General features: G+C 33.4%; 1 protein-coding gene across 1 annotated transcript in view; it reads left to right on the top strand.

The window, feature by feature from the left end:
* LOC105809674 (regulating synaptic membrane exocytosis protein 2) overlaps nucleotides 1-23,847 on the top strand; it is a gene marked incomplete at its 3' end in the record, with an annotated part of 659,796 nt that overhangs the window by 368,493 nt on the left and 267,456 nt on the right. The window contains exon 4 of the mRNA XM_012643523.1: nucleotides 9,284-10,209. Within this exon, the coding sequence (XP_012498977.1) occupies nucleotides 9,284-10,209 (926 nt within the window). The remainder of the gene's footprint in view (nucleotides 1-9,283; nucleotides 10,210-23,847) is intronic.

The following is a 23,847-nucleotide window of genomic DNA, read 5'->3' as shown; positions in this document are numbered from 1 at the left end:
TTCAAACCCATGCTGTTCAAGGGTCAGCTATAATTATAAATTTCAGCCACCTTTGAATACAATCTGCTAGAGTCTACTTTATAGTATTTTACTGGTCTTAATGAATTAAGGAATAAGAGTATCTATCTTCTGAAAAATACATTGCATATGTAAACAGTGGGGCTGATTGCAGTATAATTTGAAGCAATGCAATATTGGTATCGATAGCTAAGGAACAACCTACATATTATGCTAACATGCAGATGTTAGGTGCTGTTTTCCCTGTGTGAGAGAGAACTTTCTGTTAACAGAAAGATAAATTGGGTTTCTTTAATTTATTTGAGTTAGACCTGAATATGCAGATCTTGTAGAAATAATTTGTGTCACTTTTTTCAGCTTTGTTTGGAGATATATAACATGCCATGTGTGTCTTTATATAACATGCAAGAGTTATATAAGAAACATTCTATTACCACAAATACTGGTACAGTGAATATTCTCACATTTAAATAAGATTTTTTGTTGTTGTTGTTTAGCTAAGTGCTCCAAATACTACTATATGATTTGGTCATTACGAATTCTCTTCCAAGCAAAATCTTGTTTAGCAAGTGCTTTCTTTGTACTGCCATTCTCTAAAAGAATTTGATTTAGGCAGATTAGTGACAGGTTAATTGACAGAGCTGTAGTTCTGTTTTGCAAAGATTCTTTCTTTTCTGCAATCAAGAAACAATTTTTCTTTAACTCCTCCCCTGTCTCTATCTCAAGCAGTGCAGTTTTCTCCACGTCTCTGGAAAAAAATCACCTAAATTCTCAAATCACTGGTACAAAGCAACAAAATAATTCAGTAGCTGCGAGAATTAAGAGGTTGATATTCTTGAAACTTATGCATTGAAGGCATATCTTTTGCTAATTCACATCTGAGTTGTATTTGGGGTAATTTGTTAATTTATATTTGTGAGTTTTGGCTAATACTATTAAGTTTATATCATAGATAGCTATGTAATTAGGCAAATAAACTCTACTTTTAATATAGTCTAAAAAATGCCATGCTTATGTATCTTTATTTACTTATTTAGTAAATAGTTATTGAGTACCTTTTGTGTGCCTGTGTGCCAGGCATTGGGCTAAAGTGGCCAAAATGCTGATCCCATGCCTGTAAAATTTAAATTTTGCATGTGGACAAAAACACTAAACATAAATAAAAAGTCATAATTAGAAGGTGATGTGTTAAGAAAAAGATAAAAATGTACAGCAGGTAAAGGAGATTGGGACTGAGAGTGCAGAGGGGCACCAGAGGAGACTCAAATATGAAATAGAGTGATCATGCAGGACTCTTTTATACAGTGAAATTGGAGGATAGACTTGAAGAAGATCTCTAATGACTAGAATCCAAGGTGATGTCTCTACTGCTACTTGGAAGAACAGCATTCCAGGCAGAGAGAGCTACTAAAGCAGTGGTCCTAAGGTGAGAGCATGCAGGTTAGGAAGCCAGTGTGGCTGGATCTGAGGGAACAAGGAGCAAGCAGTAGGAGAGGGCACCAGGGAGTAACAGGCATCAGATCCCATAGACCTTGTAAGGAATTTGGTCTTCATCATAAGCAGAATAAGGAGTTACTGGAGGGTTTTCAGCTTTTTAGTGACACAGTCTGACTTACATTCTTGCAGCTGTGTTGAGACTGGGCTTTAGAGGGATAGAGTAGAAGCAGGGAGACAGATTGGGAAACTTTTGTGAGAATTCACGCAAGAAATTATGGTGACTTCACCAGGTTTGTACCAATGAAGGTGGTGAGAAGTGTTTGGACTCTGGTATATTCTGATGGTAGATCTAACAAGATTTCCTCATGAATTGGGTGAACAACTGGAAGGAAAGAATTGCCATTAACTGAGAGACTCCTGCTTCTACTTAAATCCACTTATCTATATTTCCCATATTTTAAAACACTGTAAGATTTTTTTTTCCTAAGAAGGAAATACCTAAGATGAAAATTAATTATAACATGTTTGGCTTGCAGATAAGAAGTAACTGTTTTTCTTTGGTATATACTTCTAGGTGTGTTTGTTTCCTTTTATAGGAAGAGAATTCTCTCTCTAATAAACTTGGTTTTAGGCCCTACCCTAAAAATCTATAAGTTGTCTCTTTGGAGCAAATAGAAAAAGAAGGGAAAAATGGAATTGGAGTTCAATAAAGGAACTGCAATATTGAAAAAATATAAAGGTGACAATCACTTTTTTTTTTGAGACAGAGTCTCACTCTGTTGCCCTGGCTCGAGTGAGTGCCATGGCGTCAGCCTAGCTCACAGCAACCTCACACTCCTGGGCTCAAGCAATCCTACTGCCTCAGCCTCCCGAGTAGCTGGGACTACAGACATGCGCCACCATGCCCGGCTAATTTTTTCTATATAGATTTTTAGTCGTCCAAATAATTTCTTTCTATTTTTAGTAGAGACAGGGTCTCACTCTTGCTCAGGCTGGTCTCGACCTCCTGACCTTGAGCAATCCACCCGCCTCGGCCTCCCAGAGTGCTAGGATTACAGGCATGAGCCACCGCGCCCGGCCAGGTGACAAGCACTTTTACTGATGAACATGGAAGGTAGTTATTGACTAACTTACACTTTTTTCCTCTTCTATTTCTCCTATCTTGCTCATTGTGCTTCTTGGTATTGTTCCCAATGAATCTTTTCTCATGGAAGTTTGTGCCTAAGGCTGCCACAGACTCAGGTGGAACACCTTAAAGAAGGGAAATAAAGCTATTATAAGTTTAAATTATCTTCCAGTATAGAATGGTTTCCAATCTTTGACATGGCAATTTTGGGAGAGATGGTGGGGAGAGGGAAGTGGCACAATGGGTTACTATAGGGGAGCATCATTTGCACACCATTTTCTAGAGATTTGAATATTTAAGGCCTCATCTTTCAAATGTAAGTTGAAAGATGTCATGAATAAAATAAAAATTAATTTAAAATGACATCTGATCCAAAGAATCTTTTGTTATTTTGTACTTCTTCAGTAAATGGATACTAAAATTACAATTCTCATGAAAACTTTTTAGACTCCAATTTGGATCCTCTTAAATTTGAATGCATGGGAAGTACTTACAAAGAAAATGAACAAAACTTGTAAAAAGTAAAGAGTTAAAAATGGAGAAAATAGTCCTAAAAGGAGAATAAACATATGGAGGGAAAGGGAGAAGTAAATTGGAGCCCTAGAAAGATCAGCAGAGAGAGAAGGGAAAACAGTAGTGGTATTAGAGGTGATATAAAAGTCTGGGGTGGACCAATAAGAGGAGCTAGAAACAAGGTGAATGGTAGAGAAAGACATTGACATCAGAGTGTGCTTTACAGTTGGAAGAACACCACCAAGAGAACTCAGTGATGTGGTCAAAGTGAATAGAAAGAAAGAGAAAGAAGGTTTGTGATTATAGCATCAATTGCAATGTTGTTTCTGAAATTTTCTGGACTTACCAGCTTGAAAGAATCAAAATAATTTGTAGGATTTTTTTTTTCAGTTTGATATGAATTGTGAGGGTCCAAATGGTTGAATTTTATTATTGGTTTTATATGCCTATGAAAAATGAATTATTTTGAATTTTTCTTGCTGTTCTCTTTGAATAATGTACAGGTCTTTATTAGGAATCTCAAAGCAAAAAATTACTTTCTCTGTCTCCACTTCTCCCACAATCTCTTCAAGACCTACATTTAATTCTAGAAGAAAATTCTATAGATGAATACTGCACTAATGGTTGAATGGTGCTACCACATATTCCTAGACCCTCATTTAAACTTGATATTCATAAAACCAAAAAGCACAGTACTTTTACATCTCTCCCTACTCTGCAAACACTGGCCTTTTCTCATTTTTATGTAAGTTTATTTATAATCATTTAAATATAAATCTGAGAGATGTAATATTAACATCTAGGGAATTGGCTTTTGATGGGAAGGAATCTGTGGTGTTGCTCTTGTTTTTCTTTTCTTTTTGTTGAATGACTAGATGGAGGCATTGAAATGTTAAGTGATAAAGTGAGCAAAGCTTGCTTTAAACTTAGTGTCTAACCAACTTCTTAGTTCATGAAGCACATTATTTTTTAATTAAATTTCTACAGAACTGCTGCTTCCTGAACCTTTGGGGAAGCATTGTCTTTTTAGTAAAGATTAAGAAACTTGTCATTGAATAATTGAAAAGAAGTTACAGAATATGCCTGTTAAGCCATCACTATACATTTCATGGTTAAAGCTGAGCAGCACAATTATCAATAACAAACAGTGAACTCTGTTATTTTAGAAATACTGTAATTCATGTAGGAGAATGTGATTTCTAAATTTCTAAATCTGCCAGTTTTAAGTATAGTGCCCAGAAATGCCTTGGATGTGGGTTGCATTTGGCATTCAGTATTGTGAGGCACTAATCAGCTAAGTACCATAATCCTCCTTACAGGGTACATTCTTACTTGACCTGGAGCTATATACAGCTACATAGTAACAGCATTAAATAATAACCTTTTCCTTAACAGGTCCATCACTAGAGGATTTTATGATCTCATCCTTGAATGAGAGTTGTTTTATGTGTAACTTTTTAGTAATTGAGTTTTGAAATAAAATGATTGTAAACAAGTAGAGACTTTCAAATCATCTGATTAAGGATGGCTCCTATGATTTTGCCAGGGCTAGAAGGATTAAATGAAAGCACTGCCTGGCACAATATTGATGTATTTTTGTCAACATGATGCTTCATGCTCGACAGATGTGCATTGGTTGAACAAAAGGTAAAACAATAAAAGTATATTAAATATTAATTGTGATATATAAAAAGATTTATTTATTTTATGGTTTTTGATAAATGTAAATTGATTTGTTAAAAGCTTTTTGTAGGAATTTCAGGAATGGAACCTATATATTTCATGTTTTACAGGATAGTATACTTCTGTTAAATCCTTGATTTAATGTATTTGAACAGCTTAGAATTTTAGAATTTGATTGCAATGTTATGTTTAAACTTTTTGGTTGGCATTGTGTAATTGTATTAATGAAGTATTATGTTAGTTTATTTGGCAATATCCATGCTTTGTAAAGCTTTTAAAAAGATGAAGATATTTTTTCAGATTATCGATTCTTTAAGTGTCATTTATATCCTTTTATTTTTAAAATGACAATTTTTTAATGACCTCTACTAATAAAGATTGTAAGAGATTTTCATATAGGTAATGCTTAATCGTAATAATATAAAATTCGAATTTACAGAAATTGGTAATCTTCGGGTTCTTCAGTCTGTGTCATTATAAGTCTTAAAAATTGCATATATCTTCAATTGAGTTAAAAATATGTGAATATTACAAGTTTCCATGTAATCTTATAAATGTCCTTATAAATGTTTTCAAATGTTTACTGGATTATATTTTCAAATACTTGATTATTTTATAGTATATATGGTCAGTAATATAGGTAGTATAGTAATACAAACCACATGTGATGGTAAAGTTTATAATATTAACATGGAAATTAGGGTAGGAACATGATGAATTAATATACAGTATGTAAATGGAGACTACCTTTGGGAAATTAAGAAAGTGCTTTTAATTGGCAAAAAATCTTCTTATATGGGGTTTTCTCTTCAGTCTGAATAATTTTTGGACATGGAATTTTAAAGAGTCTGATTGGTAGGGTTTCTTACTTAAGCTATTATGCCTAGTCAGAATAACATTTACAATGGAGAACCAGGTGTGTTACGTAGCTAGAATATTTAGATACAGATTGAATAGTTAGTCCATATGACAAAAAATTGTAAGCCATGAATAGAAGTGATACCCATTAAGGTAGATTTAGGATGTCTAAAATGTGATTTTCTATAAACTGGTTCTAGTTAAAAGCAGTATAATATGGTGAAAGAGAAAAGAATTGTAACAGCCTAGCTTTCAATAAAGAGAAGTAAGATGAATAGATATTAGGTGAATATAAAGTGAAAATAAATATTTACTTGTATTGCTATATCAGAAATAGGGATTAATAGGATGCATAGGAGTAAAAATTAAATTACTATCTTTTATTCTAAAGAAAGGCATAATTTAGATTTTTGCCTCTTACTTTTTCAGGATCTTTGAAGGATTAAGTGAAATACAAAATCCTAGATGCATTGCTCCATTCCTTTGAATTATAACTGATGGGTTAAGTACTATCGAGTGCTTTATGATTCTTTAGAGAAGTTTATAGTTATCATTATATTCTTTTGCCTATTAAATGTTTTCTACCCGATAATAATAAATGACAAGGCTTGCTTATAATGGCCAGTAGTGAAAATATAGACTAGATACAGTAATTGAATTTTCATAGACTTTCTTCAGTTCCTATGAAGAATATAATATCTAAGAAATACAGAAGTTTTACATTTTAAAGGAGAGTATATGTGAAATAATTCCTGATATAGTTGGTAAAAATTATTTTGACAGAGTATTGTAATATTTTGGAGTAATTAAGAGCAGATTCTTCATTGTTTGTTAAGAGTATTCTTAGAATGAAATCTTGCCTTTTTTCTAGCATAGCTTTAGTATACTATAAGGTCCTGTACCTTAAAGTGTATTTTTAAAAACCTAAGTCCAGGTAAAGTAACAGTGACAATAGTCATCCCAATTTCAGATTATAACCACTATTCTATTTTTACTTAAATCCAGTACAAATCAGCATCTACAGTATGATTCACATGCTTCAGGCAAATTTCATAATCTCTAGAACAAAGTGATTGCAGGATTTGATATTGAATTCAATTTTCCTAAGGTATGAATTTTAAAAAGCACTTAGATGGCTTGCTAGGGACTAATTATTAATAACCTTTCTTTTGGAACTGAATTCTATTATAGGAAGTAAATATTCTTGTTTATCATTGAAATAGAATATAATCTTCTGTTATAAAGACTCACTATATTCACTTTATTTATACTCTACTTACTTTACTTTCAAAAATTCTTGTTAATTCCTGAGGGTAGGAATGAAGTGTTCCTTTATTTTCCCCCTGTATTTCTATCCTATAATACCCAGTTTGATGTTAAATATATTACTGGAAGTCCATAATGCTTTGAGCTTTCATTTAGGCACAATAACTTGATGAAGTTGTGGTATACATATTATAACATCATAGTCCCTAAGAAATTGAAGAGGGTTTAGAATCATTCAGCTTCTTAAGAATAAGGATTGTCTTGTTAATTTCTGTATTCCTAGTCTATATTGTAGTATGTGGTATTTAGTTCTTACTCAATACGTGTTTGTTAAAAAAATATGAATTGTTGTGTATAACCTATGCCTCTCATTCTAAAGCACAGATTCCCCAAAATTAAATAGTTATGTAGGTTCAAATAGCTGGTTAATAGCAAAAGTAGGAGTAAGAAATGCAAATACCTTAACTCTAGTGTTCTTTTAATGATACACCACTACTAGAGTATTTTTTCTTTAGTCGTATGTATAAAAGTAATGACAAAAGTAAAATGAATGATGTATGATACACCATTTGAGTGCCCTGTTTTGATTGTAAATTTTAAACTGTATGAGGCTATGGTTTTATGTGACAATTGTAACATAAAAATTTGTCATTTAAGTCCTAAATGTTTTATATATAAGTGTAAATGCTAAAAAAAAAAACACATCTACTTGCTTAATTATAAAACATTTAGGGGACAGACTAGTTCCTTCGTTTACTACAATACTTTTCCCTTTACAATTCCAGGTTAGAGTCTATCTTGGTTTTCCACTTGTGTGAGATTGGAAAGGTGGAAGAGATACAGAATCCTTTATTGTCAAGCAGTAGTTGTTGGCAGGCAGGTAGGCATATGTAAAAGTCTTAGTGGCTCCTGGGCAAGCTCCTGTTAATTGGCCACCTTGATGCTGTAGGCAGCTGGTGGCAAATTCCCAGAGATTCTTGAGATTCACAGCAGCTTAACTTCTATTTTGAGAAACCTTGTCTTTGGTTCTACAGGCTAAGATCAGCAGCACTAACTTCCCTGGCCTTCATTCTTCTAACCTGGTCAACAGTTGTGTAGCTTCTGATTCCTGTATTAAAATCCCTCCTACCGGGAAAACCTGGGGTGACTTCTGTTTTTATTAGTGAACCCTAATTGAGAAATTGGCTGACTATATTCCAGATATGTGGGAAAGGGAATTCAGTGACACAGGGGAGACTTTAGAGTAGAATGATGATTTTGCTGAGTTGGGCCACCTTACTTTTGCCCCTTGCCAATATATATATAAAGTCTAAGAAATTCACTACTAAGCTGTCAAATCTTGGTCATCTTTAACTCTAACTGACTCCACTCTTACATTATCTCTTGTTCATGTCCGGGCAAAATCCCCATAGCAGTTATTTTAAACCTTTACTATTGTCTTCAGTATTCCAATCCTATTGCTTCCCATGACTAATCGTTCACTTTATCTGAGTTCATTCCAGAGAAGAAGACAGTGTGACTGTTTTGTTAACAGAGCATTATAAGTGATTGCAAGGTCCACTAGGTTATACCAGTGTTAGAAGGGCAGGTTGAGAACTTAATAAGCATTTTTTTTCTTCTGAGACTGTAAGGAAATATGAGGGGTCAGATGTGAAGATTGAGTAGAAAAATATTATCAAGCTGGCCTTAATCTTAATGAAGATCAAATAAAAATAGCAACCCTTTCTGACTTCTAGAATTTTTGTAATAAATAAATTATTGTTGGTATTTATTTACAGTGCTTATCTCAAGTTTGATCGGTAAAAAAGAGTTGGAGACATAATGATAAACCAAAGATTTAGATGAACCAATACTAGGAGTGATTTAGATAGATGATGAATGAAAACTAATTTTTAAAAAGGCAGCACTTAGTTTCAGTCAGAAAGTATTCAACTCTTGAGCCAAGTCAGTTTGACTTCATGACTTTTTCAAATAACTTTCCTATCGAGGGGTCAGGAATAGAGCAAATGGAAGGAGGTATTTTTCTAAGCTACTGAATAACAGTTCGAAGATAGCACAAGTATAACAAGCCAAGGAAGAAAATTAGAATAAAGGCCATTTTACAGCAGCAGAATATGATGTTGATTATGTAATTTTAGAGTATATTCCGTATGTACTGTTTTAGGCATTTAATAACTACAACAAAAGTACCTCTTAAATTACTTATTCGAACTGAATAAAATTAATATTACTAAAACCATTATTATATACCTTCAAAATGACATGGAAAAAAAAAGGCAAAAGAACTATTTGAATTTGTCCATCAACGTGTCAGCAAATCAGTGAAATGTAAAATTGTTTAAATTTTTCTCTTCTCATTGTTCTTTTCGTTTGCTTACTTAGGAAAAGGAGTCCATCAGTGTCCAGAGATCAGAATAGAAGATACGACCAACAGGAAGAAAGAGAGGAATATTCACAGTATGCTACTTCGGATAGCGCAATGCCTAGATCTCCATCAGATTATGCTGATAGGCGATCACAACGTGAACCTCAGTTTTATGAAGAATCTGATCATTTAAGTTATAGGGACTCCAACAGGAGAACTCATAGGCATTCCAAAGAATATATTGTAGATGATGAGGATGTGGAAAGCAGAGATGAATATGAGAGACAAAGGAGAGAGGAGGAGTACCAGGCACGCTACAGAAGTGATCCGAATTTGGCTCGTTATCCAGTCAAGCCACAACCCTATGAAGAGCAAATGCGTATCCATGCTGAAGTGTCCCGAGCACGGCATGAGAGAAGGCATAGTGATGTTTCTTTGGCAAATGCTGAACTGGAAGATTCCAGGATTTCTATGCTAAGGATGGACCGACCATCGAGGCAAAGATCTATATCTGAACGTAGAGCTGCCATGGAAAATCAGCGATCTTATTCAATGGAAAGAACTCGAGAGGCTCAGGGACCAAGTCCTTACGCACAAAGGACCACAAACCATAGTCCTCCTACCCCCCGGAGGAGTCCAATACCCATTGACAGAGCAGACATGAGGCGTACTGACTCACTAAGGAAACAACACCACTTAGATCCTAGCTCTGCTGTAAGGAAAACGAAACGAGAAAAAATGGAAACGATGTTAAGGAATGATTCTCTCAGTTCAGACCAGTCAGAGTCAGTGAGACCTCCACCACCAAAGCCTCATAAATCAAAGAAAGGAGGTAAAATGCGCCAGGTTTCATTGAGCAGTTCAGAGGAGGAATTGGCTTCCACACCTGAGTATACAAGTTGTGATGATGTTGAGATTGAAAGTGAGAGTGTAAGTGAAAAAGGTAAGCTTTTTAATCACCCATGTTGCTGTTATTGATTAGTTAAGGTTTTTTTGTTTTTCTTTTTTTCAGGTTGTATTTGTGAGTAAACGTTTAATAGATAGTGCTACCTTTATTTTTAAAATCTTTAGTCATGTTGGTCATGTGAAGAAAATTTCAACTTATGAAAAAGTATCTTCTGTTGTTCATGTATAAGAAAAGTCTATTGATTTTTTTTTTTTGAAATAGAGTCTCACTGTGTTGCCCGGGCTAGAGTGCTGTGGCGTCATCCTAGCTCACAGCAACCTCAAACTCGTGGGCTTAAGCAATCCTCCTGCCTCAGCCTCCCGAGTAGCTGGGACTACAGGCATGCGCCACCATGCCCGGCCTGATTTTTTAGAATTACTTTGTTTTGGAATGCTTTCCTGCATCATTTAAGAGCATATTTTAAAAATATCTATTAGCTATAGTTTTAAAAATAACTTTTGTTTTTCGTATCTCCTTATAAAAATAATATGTTCACTATAGAACATCTGAAAAATTTCTTAAAGTGTGAAGAATGAAATATAAGCAAGCTATCCATATTCCTTTCACCCAAATATAACCATTGTTAACCTGCTCTTATCTTTTCTTTCTTTTTTCCTATGTATGTATAGTTTACAGATTTATAAAATTGGTATCATACCATTTATAATTTTGTATCCTGATTTTTTCAATTAATATCATATCATCAGCTTTTTTCCCAAGCCCTTAGATGTTCTTTAGAAATATGTTTTAAATAGCTGCACTAATGTTCTACCTTAAGAATACACTAAAAACTAAATACTTCGCTATTTGGGGCATTGTGGTTGCTTCCAGTTGCTAATGTAAATAATATTATAATGGTTATCTTTATACACAACTTTTGCTTACACCTCTGAGTATTTCAGAAATATATATTTGTACTTTGGATTCTTTTAAACTTTAATTCAGATTACGCACTTGCTTCCCAGAAAGGTTGTAACATGCTTTATTACTGTCATATGTACCTGAGCTTTTGATCTCAATACACTAACTCTTTGCCAATTGAATAGTCCATAAAAATGCTATCTTTGTCATTTTAATCTTAATTTGATTGTGAAATTGAATGTTTTTATGTTTATTGGCATTTGATACCTTCTATGAATTATCTGTTCATTCCTTTTATTCCTTCTGCCTAGCTTCCTATGGGTATTAGTTTTTCCTCTTATTGATTTGTAAGAACTTTCTATGTATTTAGGATTTTACCCCATTTAACTGTTACTTCTGCCAAATCTATTTCTCATTTTGATGTTTATCTACTAATTTTCTTTGATTATTTGGAAATACTGATTTTAATATAGGTATACCTTTGTATCTTTGGTAATTTTTTAAAATTACTTTCATCCTTAAAAATTCTTTATTCATCCCCAGTTAAATATTTGACTTTATATATTCTCATTTTTATTATTTACTTTTTTAACCATTAACTTTTTAATCTTTCTGGAATTTATTTTGGTGTATGACAAAATACACCAGATTGGTAAGTATCTTGCCAACACCCTCCCTTCCATTTTCTTATACCATTTGTTGAATAGTCCATTTCTTGTTTATAAGAATCAGCAGGAATCATTAAGGGAATTCAAGAAGGCAGCTAGGTATGAAATTACTATAGAATCATTTTATACTATACCAAAATAATTAGTTAGGAAATATAAATTAAGAGTGGTTCCCATTCTGAACTAAATATAGAAAATATGATTTAAAAACAACTAACAAGAAATGAGGAAGCCTACAGGAAGAGCTACAAAATTTTACTACGTAACATAAAGGAAGATGTGAGTGGTGGTTCATTTCATGTTCCTAATTTTAGGAAGGCTAAATACCACAAAGATACATGTTCTTTCCACATACTTTCTTGGGGTTAATAACATTGTAGACATAATCTCAACTGGAATCTTGGAGTATCTTATTTCTGAACTTAATCTGGAAGAAAAAACACTGGTGATAATAGCCAGTAGTAGTGAGGGAGAACTCACTTAACCAGATATTGGTGAAATGGCAATGATTGATAATGTGGTAATGATAGAAAATTTGACAAATATATCAGTAGAAATTTTTTTTTTTTTTCAGACAGAGTATCTCTCTGTCACCCCGGGTAGAGTGCAGTGGCATTATGGTAACTCACTGCAACTTCAAACTCCTGGGCTCAAGGGATCCTCCTGATCCTCCTGCTTCAGCCTCTGGAGTAGCTGGAACTGCAGGCGCCCACCACCACACCCAGCTAATTTTTTCTGTCGTTAGTAGAGACGGGAGTCTTGCTCTTGCTCAGGCTGGTCTCAAACTCCTGAGCGTAAGCAATCCTCCTGCCTCCGCCTCCCAGAATGCTAGGAGTACAGGCGTGAGCCACCACGCCCGGCCTAGAATTGTAATATTCTATATAAAACTAATAAATGATAAAAATATAAAATGCACTACAATACAAGGGGGAAGAAATAAATTATTCAACAAATAGGCTTAGGGAAAGTGCATGTACAGTTGAAAAAAATCAAGTTAGACCTGGAGGAATTATGTTCAGTGGCTAATTGATATATTGTAGATGCTATACTTTCCTTATTAGATAAATTTTAATCTTAATATTATAATGCAACTTTTTAAACTTTAATTACATAGTCATGTTGTCAACTATTTGCTCCACTGCACAAAAGATAACCGGTTTGATCTTTTTTAAGCTATTTATTGTGGAGAGAGAGTTTTAACTTCCTTTGTGTTCCAGCGCTTAATCTGAGGGATTTTACTAGGTTGTTGCAGGTGTTTTTTGTTTCTCTTTAAAATCTTGAGTAGAGATTGGGCTAGGAAATGCAAGAATACATGCATATGGGAGTCTTCCAGCTATAAAATGTGAAATATTTGATTCAATTATAATATTAGACTCTTGAAAGTAGCACAACACAACTTTACTTATTTTGCAGAGGAGGGTGAATGGAGGTGGGGTTGAGGCAATTTGCAGAAAAAATCTAGCTTAGGAAGAAAAATAGATATACTGCACACACTCCAGGTAGAAGCATGACTCTTAAGGTATTAAAAACAAACCCTAAAGATGTCAGCTTTATATTTTGTCTGAGTTTAGTTGTCAGTATCAATAGTGAAATTTATCACCTTACATAATCTCACATTTATTATAATTTCTAAGTAATGAATTTACTGTATATGTTTTGTTTGTAAAGAAAATAGGCTATAAAGTGATAGATAATATATATTAGCAATTGGAGAGAAATATTAATTTATGGTATTTGAGACCAATTAAACATGTAAGGAATTGTAGACCAAGTGGATTCAAAAATTTTTAGGATAAATCATAATGAGAACATTTTAAAATATTTAGGTAGCTATTTTATTACTAAGACTTTCACAAGTAAAATTTCGTAAATGTAAAAGAATGTTTACTATCTTGTATATTCACTCCATCTGTTGGTAAAATAATTTTATGCTAAATAACTGTTTCAATTGTAACATGAGTTTTAAAACTTCACTCTTGAATAAAAAGAACTCAATCACATCAAAGTTACATGGATATAATTAATTACTCTGTTGCTATATTAGGCAACATTATGAAATTATTTCATCATATCTTTTATAAAAATAGCATACTTTCAATTCATGAGAAATCAAGTTGCAAATACATATTATGACTCTAATTTGAGACTTCAAATTACATAACATAAATATAAGCAGATTAATAGGCTAAACTCAAAGTTCATTTGTGCAATGCATAACCAGAAGATAAATTTACAAATGGGAATAAAGGAGAAGTTTTGGCTTTGTAAAAAAAAAGTTGCAGCATTTAAAATTTTTATGATAGTAATTCCATCCTTTTGCATAAATATTGCCTTATTAATTATGGATGAAATACCAAATAAAGCATTTGCCTACAGGAAAAGGACTGTTTTTAATAGAAAACTTAGTACCCAAGTAGGTACCATGAAAAACAACCTTACAGATTTCAGTGTGTGGGAGATATATGAGAGGGTTCTTAGATAAATGAATGGAAAATTAAAAGCAAAATTAAATTATAGACTAGTTGTTGAAACAAGTTTGGATTATAGAAAATGTTAATTTTTAACTTAAAATGAAGTCTGTTATATTGGATTAGAATTCAGTAGACAAGGCTTAGATTTTGATACTGATTGAGTACAGCTTTAAAAATTTGATGATGAAATTTTTTCAAAGGACAGAAAAGATATAATTTGATGAAGAACATATTATTATTAATTGATAAGAGGCATATCAGAGCAAATGCCCGGATGGTGTTACAAATGCTGTATTAGCCATTTGTATTTGAGTTGAAAAAGGATTGAAATAGCAGACAAGTTGGGTCTAAGCCTAATTCAGTATTTCAAGAAATGTACAGTAGATACATTCATTCATTCATTTATTTATTCATCCTTTATTTCTTTCAACTAAAATATATCAAATATCGATAATCTATGGTACTAGAGAGTATGAAACATGAAATAAGGTAACATTTTCTTTTGCCCTAGAATTTCAGCTTTGTAGTCCAGGAGTAAGAACTTGGGCTGTAAATTTCACTGCATGTATTTTAGCTGAGTCTTCTAAGAAAATTGTACCTAGAATAGGCTTTCATTTGTGTTAGCCTGTGCTAGGTATGTTAGGTAAGTGTAAGGTTTCTAGAGTTTGTTTAGCAGCAGGAGAGTCTGACTTCTTATATAAGCCTCAGCATTTAGGATATACAGTGTAATTTTACTGCATGCGGGATATTGTCCATTTATTAGGAATTTCCAGTTGAGAGAATGATCAGATAATACACAGTTTAGAGCAGGGATTGTTAAACTGTGGCATGGGGGGTCTAATTCACTCTACCACCTGTATCTGTATGCCTTTTGTTTTTTTAGCTGGGGATGTTTTTTAAATTTTTAAATAGTTGAAAAAAACCTAAAAAATATTTTGTGACATGAAAATTATATGAAATTAAAATTTTAGTGTCTACAAACAAAGTTTTAAACACAGCCATACCCATTCATTTATGTTTTGCTTGCTGCTGCTTCTGTACTACAACAAAGTTGAGTAGTTGAGACAGACCACATGTGGCGCTCTCATTGCCTTGCAGTGCTGCTCAGCACGGTACAAATTATAGTGACACGTTTGTAACTCCACAGTATTTTGAGTGCCATGCACACCGCCATACTGCACCATTTTATTTATTTTTTATTACTTGCTGATCCCCATCATCATGTCATGCTAAGAAAGGATAAGGAAAGTAGACTTTGAATGTCATGCTTTTAAGGCATTATGGAGTGTGGATAACTTTGTTATCAAATTCAGTGGCAAAGCATTGTGCTTATTGTACAATGACACTATACACACATTACTATTACCAACTCACAGGAAAGCAAAGGTCAGAAAACTTGAAAATTTAAACTGGAGTATTATCATAGCAGAATTTCTTCACAAAAATAAAAAGTGAAAATGAGACTAAAACTAAAGTAAGTTTCCAAGTAGCTCATTTATTAGCAAGCCAAGAAAGCCATTTATTAATAGTGAGTTAATTAAATCATTTTTGAATGCAGCAGCTGAAGTAATATGCCCAGGGAAAATATACTTGTTTAAGACTACGAGGCTTTTAGTGAGACAGCTGCTTAAAGATTTAAGGATGTTGGTTAATTAAAAAAATAAGGCAAATGATTTCAAGTAATTTTTCTTGGCCATGAGTGAGTCAGTAGATGTAAGGTTTATTTGGCAAATATCTAAAGCACGAGATGTTAAAAACCTGTAGTTATTCAGTGCATTATTTACCAGCAGGTACTTAGCAGGAAATATTTGAATCTGTCATGTGTTGTTGAAGCAGTAGTATCAATGGTGAGCTTTATTTGCTCTTGTGCACTTAATTTTTATCAATTTTTGTGAATTTTTGTGAGAAATAGAAGCTGAATATCCTGATTTTCCCCTCCACAGCAGTTTGTCGTTTTAGTGCAGTGTTAGAGTTTAATTCCATTTTTTTCAAGCCCGGGATTGATATTGAAAGTTTCCTGAATGAGAACTTTCCTCAACTGCTATTATTAAACAATGAAAGGCTTTCACAATTAGCTTTTGCTCTAGATTTTATTATTTTTCCCAATGAATTTAACCTAAAATTATAAGACAAAGAACAATGGTTATAAGAGAAAGTTATACTGTGGTAAAGTTATTTCAACCACTAATGTTGTTTGAATCATAAATAATGTCAAGTTGCTTTATTTACTTTTCTTGGTGTCAAAAGGTAAAATAAAAAACCAACATCTCTGTTACTACAGAAATTTGTAATAGAAATATTTTCTAAGCTCAAATTATAGTTCTAGCAGTGTTTATTGGACCCCAGGGTGAATGCAAAGAAACTTTCCATATTCAAAATCCATTTAACTGTAAAGTTGAGTACCTTCCACCTAACCTTCAACAAGAAATAACTAATCTGCTATATAATAAGAAAGAAGAATCTAGTAAAAATCTATAAATGTCTTACAAATAATGAATATGTTCAATTAGGATCATATGCTTGTCAATTGATGTCAGTGTTTTCCAGTACCTATCTATATGCAGACAATTTTTGAAGATGAAATACATCTTTTTACAGATCAGCATCAACAGATTAACATTTACAACTAATTTTGATGATAGGAAACATTAAATCTGAACACCAATTAAATGAAATGTTATCCCCAAAAATGTATAGGCCTGTGTTTTGAAAAATTATACTCAATTATTATTTTTATAGTTTAAATTTCATCAATAAAAATTGTGGAAAATTGTCTTCACTGTTGTTATTTAAGACCTACATAAATATCCTTGATTTTGCTCTTTGCCACACAGCCTAAAATATTTACTGTCTGCCTCTTTAGAGGAAAAGTTTGCTGGCCCCTGGTTTATAGTTTAGTACCCATTGTTCATTTTAAATTATCTTGAGATCGGTTAATGTTATTTTCTAAAGATGAGTAAATTGTCATTAATACTTTAAGTTTTAAAAACTTTTAACTAAAAAAAGTTTAACTTTTAAAAATTTAACTTTGTTATAATTCATTTTGCTTTTTTTCCTGCTGGCTATTTATTTTCTTCAGAATTTAAGTTACCTTGCTTCACTTTTTAAGCAATATAATTTATTTCATGAAATAAAATTACCCATTTAGTTTTTGCTGTCAATGATAAGACAATTTAAAGGTAAAGGTAAATAGGTCTGGTTTTTAATGTATGTTCAGATATTTACTAGCTCTGTGATTTTGGTCACTTTCTTTGTCTTTGTAATATTTACTTTTCTCATCTGTAAAATGGGGATAGTAGTACTTTTATGATAAGCTTATAGTAAGGATTAAATAACATATTGAAGCATCTACAGTGGTGTCTGATATATACTTAGCTCTCTAATGTAATAAGCAATGTTACTATTTTTAAAATAAATGAATGTTCTGTGAGACTAGGAAGTTTTTTAGCATTTATTTTTTATTGTGGTAAAATATACATATATAATCTATCATGTTTACCATTATCAAGTGTACAGTTCAGTGGTAATAAATATAGTCATATTCTTTTTTTTCCCTTCATTCATTCCTCTCTGCTCCCCTTCCCAGCCTCTGGTAACCACCAGTCTACTCTATCTTTATGAGTTCTATGGATAGAGAAAATATTAAATGCTTATCTTGGTGAGTGGGGGAGATAATGAACTCATGAAATGTAGCAATTGTAGTGAAGAGCTATAATAAGAGCTGATTTGGGATTGATAATTATAAATTTTAATGGAGACCAGTTAGTGTGGTTTATGTTTTTCTCTAGAAACATTCGGCTACCTGGGGAAAACATTGAGTAGATGGCAAACTCAATTTAGCCATTATTTGGGTTTTGCCAAGTGAATACCAAGAAAGGACAAAAGGCAAAGGAATTAAAAATATTTATAAGTGTGCGATTTTAATGATGGATCATGGAATTTAAACTGTGTATAAAAAGAAATAAGGAAAACTTAAAAGAGGTGAGGAAAAGCAAAAAACCCCCCAAAAAACCCAAAAAACAAAAATGGGGATAGGTTCTATGGATTGTAAGTCTCAGTATGTTAGAAGAATTATTTAAGTTAGGACATTATAGGGAATAAGCTTCTTAATTATCCTTTTCTATTACATATAACTTCCTTGAAGGTGGGGAATCTTGTTTCTCTCCTTCTCTGTTTTATCCCAGCAATTAGCCTGAAACCTGGCACATGGTAGGCTATCAACAAATATTTTTAGAATAAATGGATGAATGTATATAACAATGAGTTGAATGAATGAAAAAATATTTTTAAATTTCTTTTTTTAATTTTTTCAACAGTCAAGAGCAGGTATTAAATTTCTTTCTGCTCTAACATTGTACGATGTATGTCAGTTATATCTTAGCTTAAGAAAATTCTTTTACTTTGGTTATAAAGCTCAGAATGCATTAACTAATACTAATTAAAACAAATGAAAGAACTATTAAGGAAAAGAAATTAGAACTGTATATGAATGCAACTTGATAATAATAAATTAGTAGACTTTTTTACTAATTTGAAAACACATTCTCATGGACCTACTCCTGATTATAAGATTTTCAGGTTAGCTCAGTTCAGATTAAATTAATATATTCAAATTGCTTAGAGGACTATTTATTAAAACCCAAGTGATGAATTTTTTTTTAAGGAGGATCTCTGTCACCCAGGCTGGAGTGCAGTGGCGTAATAGTGTCTCAGTGTAACTTTGAACTCCTGGGCTCAAGCGATCCTCCTGCCTCAGCCTCCTAAGTAGCCAGGACTACAGGCCTGTGCCACTGCACCTGGCTAATTTTTCTTAAAAAATGTTTTATAGAGATGAGGTCTTGCTATGTTGCCCAGGCTGATTTCGAACTCCTGGTTTCAAACAATCCTGCCTTTGCCTCCCAAAGAGCTGAGTTTATAGGCATGAGCCACTGTGCCCAGCCCCCAAGTTATGAATTTCCTAATGGTTATTCCTGCTTACTGATATTGGATTAATTTTATTTTTAGCCATTTTATGTGGCTCTTGAAGATTGTTTAATATCCATTGCAAAGTACTTAATTACTTAGTAAAAGAATTACTTTTAATGTCACAAATTAAAGGCTATTTGTATTATGTGACCTTTGAGTTATTTAATAGGATCAAATATGTAGTAGGACAATAATGCCACAAAGTTTATTTTTAGCATAGAATTTAGTTTTAGCATAGGATTTAAGAATGTGGATTTTGGAGACAGGCTACATGGGTTTTTAATCCTGGCTCTATTATATCCTAATAATGTGACCCTGGGCAAGTTATTTTAACCTCTCAGTTTCTTCATGTGTAAAATGGATACATTATCTAGCTCAAATGGTTTTTGTCGTAGTTAAATAAGATAATCATGTAGAGTGTATATTCTAGTTACTACAAATTATCCCCAAAACTTAGTGTCATAAAACTATATTTTATGTTAAATAACAACTTTATTTGCTTTATTTATTAAAATGTTTAATATCCTCATGGTATCTGTGGATCAGGTATCTCTCCCCACCTCCTCTCCATGTGATTTCTGTAGCATAGCAATTTCAGAGAAACAGATTTCTTATATATTGGTTCATATCTCTTAAGACACATGTCCTGATAGAGTCAAGAAGAAACTACGCTGTCCTTTTAAACATAGCCTCGGAAGACAAAACAGTGTTACTTTCTGAATTTTATTGGTTCAAAATCTTCCAAGGTTCAATATAGACACCCACCTTTCAGTGTCATTTTAACATTATAAGTAGAGCATGTGGAATGGGGTATGTAATGGTATAGCTGTCTTTGGAAAACACAGTCTACCCTAATGTTTATCCTATTCCATAGCACAGAGTAAGTAAGCAGTCAATAAATGCCATTATTATTTTATGGGCCTCAATTCAAGATTATTACTCTAGGGTGATAATGATTTCATAGTAGGTTATAATGTGTAGGTATTCAATCAGCCATTTATTATTAATCACATTGTAATAGAAGGGTGGAATCTTTGCAAAATGATTTACTTCATAAAATGATTGGCTTAAGGTTATAAGCCAGTTCATGGACAAGGTAGATTCTGATTTCTTGTCTTCTGATTCCTAATTCTCCTTGAGTGACTCCCATGAACAAAGTACAGTATTTTATCAAATCTAAGACACATTTTTCCTGTTTTATCATTTCTGAAATTAGGGTAAGTCCTATAATTAATGGCATCTTTCAGTTATAATGGGCAGTATTTGATTTTTCTCTTTTGGTGATACCTAGAACAAAGTTGTTTCACATTTGATGAAATTAGTTATGTGAATTGATAATAAAGACCAACAATTCCCAAATATTTTTTACAGTGTGATACATAAGTCACACTCAGGTCATATTCCTTCCCTAATGATATAGGCTGTTTGTAATTTTTTGTAGTAGTTTTACTCCTCTCCTTTCCTTCTCATTTAAGTACAGTCATGCGCCATATAACAAGGTTTTAATCAACAATGGGCCATATATACTATGGTAGTCCTATAAGATTATAATGGAGCTGAAAAATTCCTGTCACCTAGTGATGTCATAGTTATTGTATAACATCATAGCATAATGCATTATTCAAGTGTTTGTGGTGATGCTGGTGTAAACAAACCTAACTGTGGGTCAGTCTTATAAAAGTATCGCACATTCAATTATGTACTGTACGTAATACTTGGTAATGATTATAAATGACTTTGTTACTGGTTTATGTATTTACTATACTTTTTATTGCTATTTTAGAGTGTACTTCTTCTACTTATAAAAAAATAGCTAACTGTAAAACAGCCTCAGGCAGGTCCTCCAGGAGGCATTCCAGAAGAAGGCATTGTTATCATAGGAGCTGACAGCTCCTTGTGAGTTGTTGTCCCTGAAGACTTTCCAGTGAGACAAAATATGGAGGTGGAAGACAGTGATATTGATGATCCTGATTCTGTGTAGACCTAGGCTAATGTGTGTGTTTGTGTTTTAAATTTAACAAAAAAGTGTAAAAAGTAAAACAAAAAATTTTTAAAATAGGAAGATGCTTATAGAATAAGGCTATAAAGAAAAAAAAATATTTTTGTACAGCTGTATTCATATAGCAGCCATAGTTTGATAGATTCTCTTTTCTCCATAAGGATTGTACTTGTTTTCCTCTTCATAAAAATCTTACTGAATTCTTCAAGGTGCGGTTTAAACATCACCTCTGTTTTGAAGCATTTCCTATTAATCTCTTCCCCTTTCTGATTCGTTAATATTCCTTTCATGAAATGCCATAATTTTTTTATTCTAAGAAGCAAATTTTTTCATAGTTTCATTTTTGGAAGGCATACTTCTCACCATCAAATGCTTGTCATTTAATCATTTAATGACAGCATTTCTTCCTTCCTAGTGATACATAAAATGATGGTACATGTCACAATTGATAGCAACTTAGATGTAACGAAACAGGATAGCATGGATATATATTATGTAATACTATGCTATGCTATATACATATATACACACACACATATACATACACACGCTATATACTTTACCTTTCTAGAATGTGAGTTTCTTGAGTTCTTATTTATAGTATATCCATAGAACCTAGAACACCTTCACACTGTGTAATTATTAAGATTAATTTTAATATATGTAATATATGCAATCATTTAGTCAATTACATGTTATTAAAGAATACCTTGGAAATACCAAAGGAGCAAGATTTTTTAAAAAATAAGCTAATTATGGATAATGTTTTATTTTTCTCTTTCAAATACTATTGTACTTTAGCTAGCCTTGCTTTTGTATTGGAACTTGAGACTTGGTCTAAGCATATTGGCCCTTTAGATCTACTGACTTTTATGGTTTGGTCCCTATCCTTAAAAATCTGCTACTTTCAGAGCTGGCAATGAATTAAGAGCAGATTACCACACTTAGTGGCTTAAAACAATACACATTTACTATATCACAGTTTCTGTTGGTCAGTAGTCTTCGCGTGGTTGGACACATCTACAATTAAGGTATTGGTTGGGCTACATTTTTATCTGTACACTTGATGGTGGAAGAATTTGATTCCAAGTTCAGTAAGACTGTTGGCAAAATTCATTTCCTTGTGACTGGAAGCTGCCCTCAGTTCCCGCACAGCTCCTAGAGGCTGGTTGCAATTCCTACAGGTTGCCCACAGTTCCTAGAGGGTGCCTGCAGTTCTTTGTCACATGGACTTTAAACCATAGCTTCTTACTCACCAAGTCAGGAAAGAATGTGTCTAGAGCATGCTGACTAGCAAGGCCCCTGACTAGCAAGGCAGAATCTTAGAAAACTTAGCAATATCATGGGAGTAACATCCCATCACCTTGCCATCCTGCCACCTTGGTTAGGAGCAAGTCATAGGTCCTCAAAAGACATGAAGACCATGAGGTGAAGATTATAGGGCACTACGTTAGAATCAGTCCACCATACACTCTCCAACAGTTGTCTCAGAAGCAACTCCATGGAATATAATTTGAAAACCATTGCCTTAGATAATATTCCCTCTATATGCCTTTTTTTTAATTGGGCTTTGAGTTTCCTTAACAGTGAACATTTTCCTTGGAATGGGAAAGACTTAAGCCTTTTTTTTTTTTTTTTGAGTCAGAGTCTTGCTCTGTCACCCAGGCTAGCTACTATGTCCTCATCACAGCTCACAGCAACCTCAAACTCCTGGGCTCAAGTGATCTCCTGCCTCAGCCTCTTCAGTAGCTGAGATTACAGGCACGTACCACCACGCCCTGCCAATTTTTTCTATTTTTACTAGAGATGAAGGTCTTGCTCTTTCTCAGGCTGGTCTTGAACTCCTGACCTCGAGCAATCCACCTGCCTTGACCTCCCAGAGTGTTAGGATTACAGACATGAGCCACTACGCCCAGCCAAGACTTAAGCTTTATTATTAGTTTTAGTGACTATCTTATGAGGTAAGATGACCTTCCAGGGAAGTTTCAGCATTATGTCTCAAAATACAGTTCCTGACCTATAGTCACAGCTACTCAGGGGAGGCTGAGGTGGGAGGATTGCTTGAGCTCAAGAGTTCAAGGCTATGTTACTTTGGGCAACATAGTAAGATGTTGTCTCTCAAAAAAAAAAAAATACATATAGTTCCTGACACACTTGTCCTCTGAGAAGGCTTCTGTGTTTCTGTTTCAATGAAATTTATGGAAACTGTATATTCTATAATTCTCTTAATGGAGCATATTGTCATTACTAAATATAAGAAAAAATCCTGCACTCAAAAAATTTATTTTATTATGTTTAATCTAGAGTTTTCTGCAGGGAACGTGGCCAGTGTTCCCCGCAAAAAACCGGGTCCCTTTGGTAGAGTTGCAAGGGATAAGAAAATAATAGAGAGAAATGGAAAAGGGAAGAAATAAAAGCATACACTGAGACAAAGATATAGTTTTGTAAGTTTATAAAGATTATAGGCAAAGCGGGAGCTCAGGGGGCTTAGACCTCTCTGTTGGTCTCAAAAGCCCCAATGAGGTCTTACATGGTAACTTATAGGAAATAGTGAACAATTGTCAGGGGTAACAGATTTACATAACAACAGGTAGTTCCTCTCAGGTTAACAGATTTTCAAAAGGCTTTTACAGAAGGCTTCTACAGATTCTTTAACTAATTCTATTTACGT

This window comes from Propithecus coquereli, unplaced genomic scaffold (assembly GCF_000956105.1).
Source record: "Propithecus coquereli isolate 6110/MARCELLA unplaced genomic scaffold, Pcoq_1.0 Scaffold2, whole genome shotgun sequence".
Lineage (NCBI taxonomy): Eukaryota > Metazoa > Chordata > Mammalia > Primates > Indriidae > Propithecus > Propithecus coquereli.
Note: the sequence above shows the minus strand (reverse complement) of the source record. Positions and strands in the feature narration are given on the sequence as shown.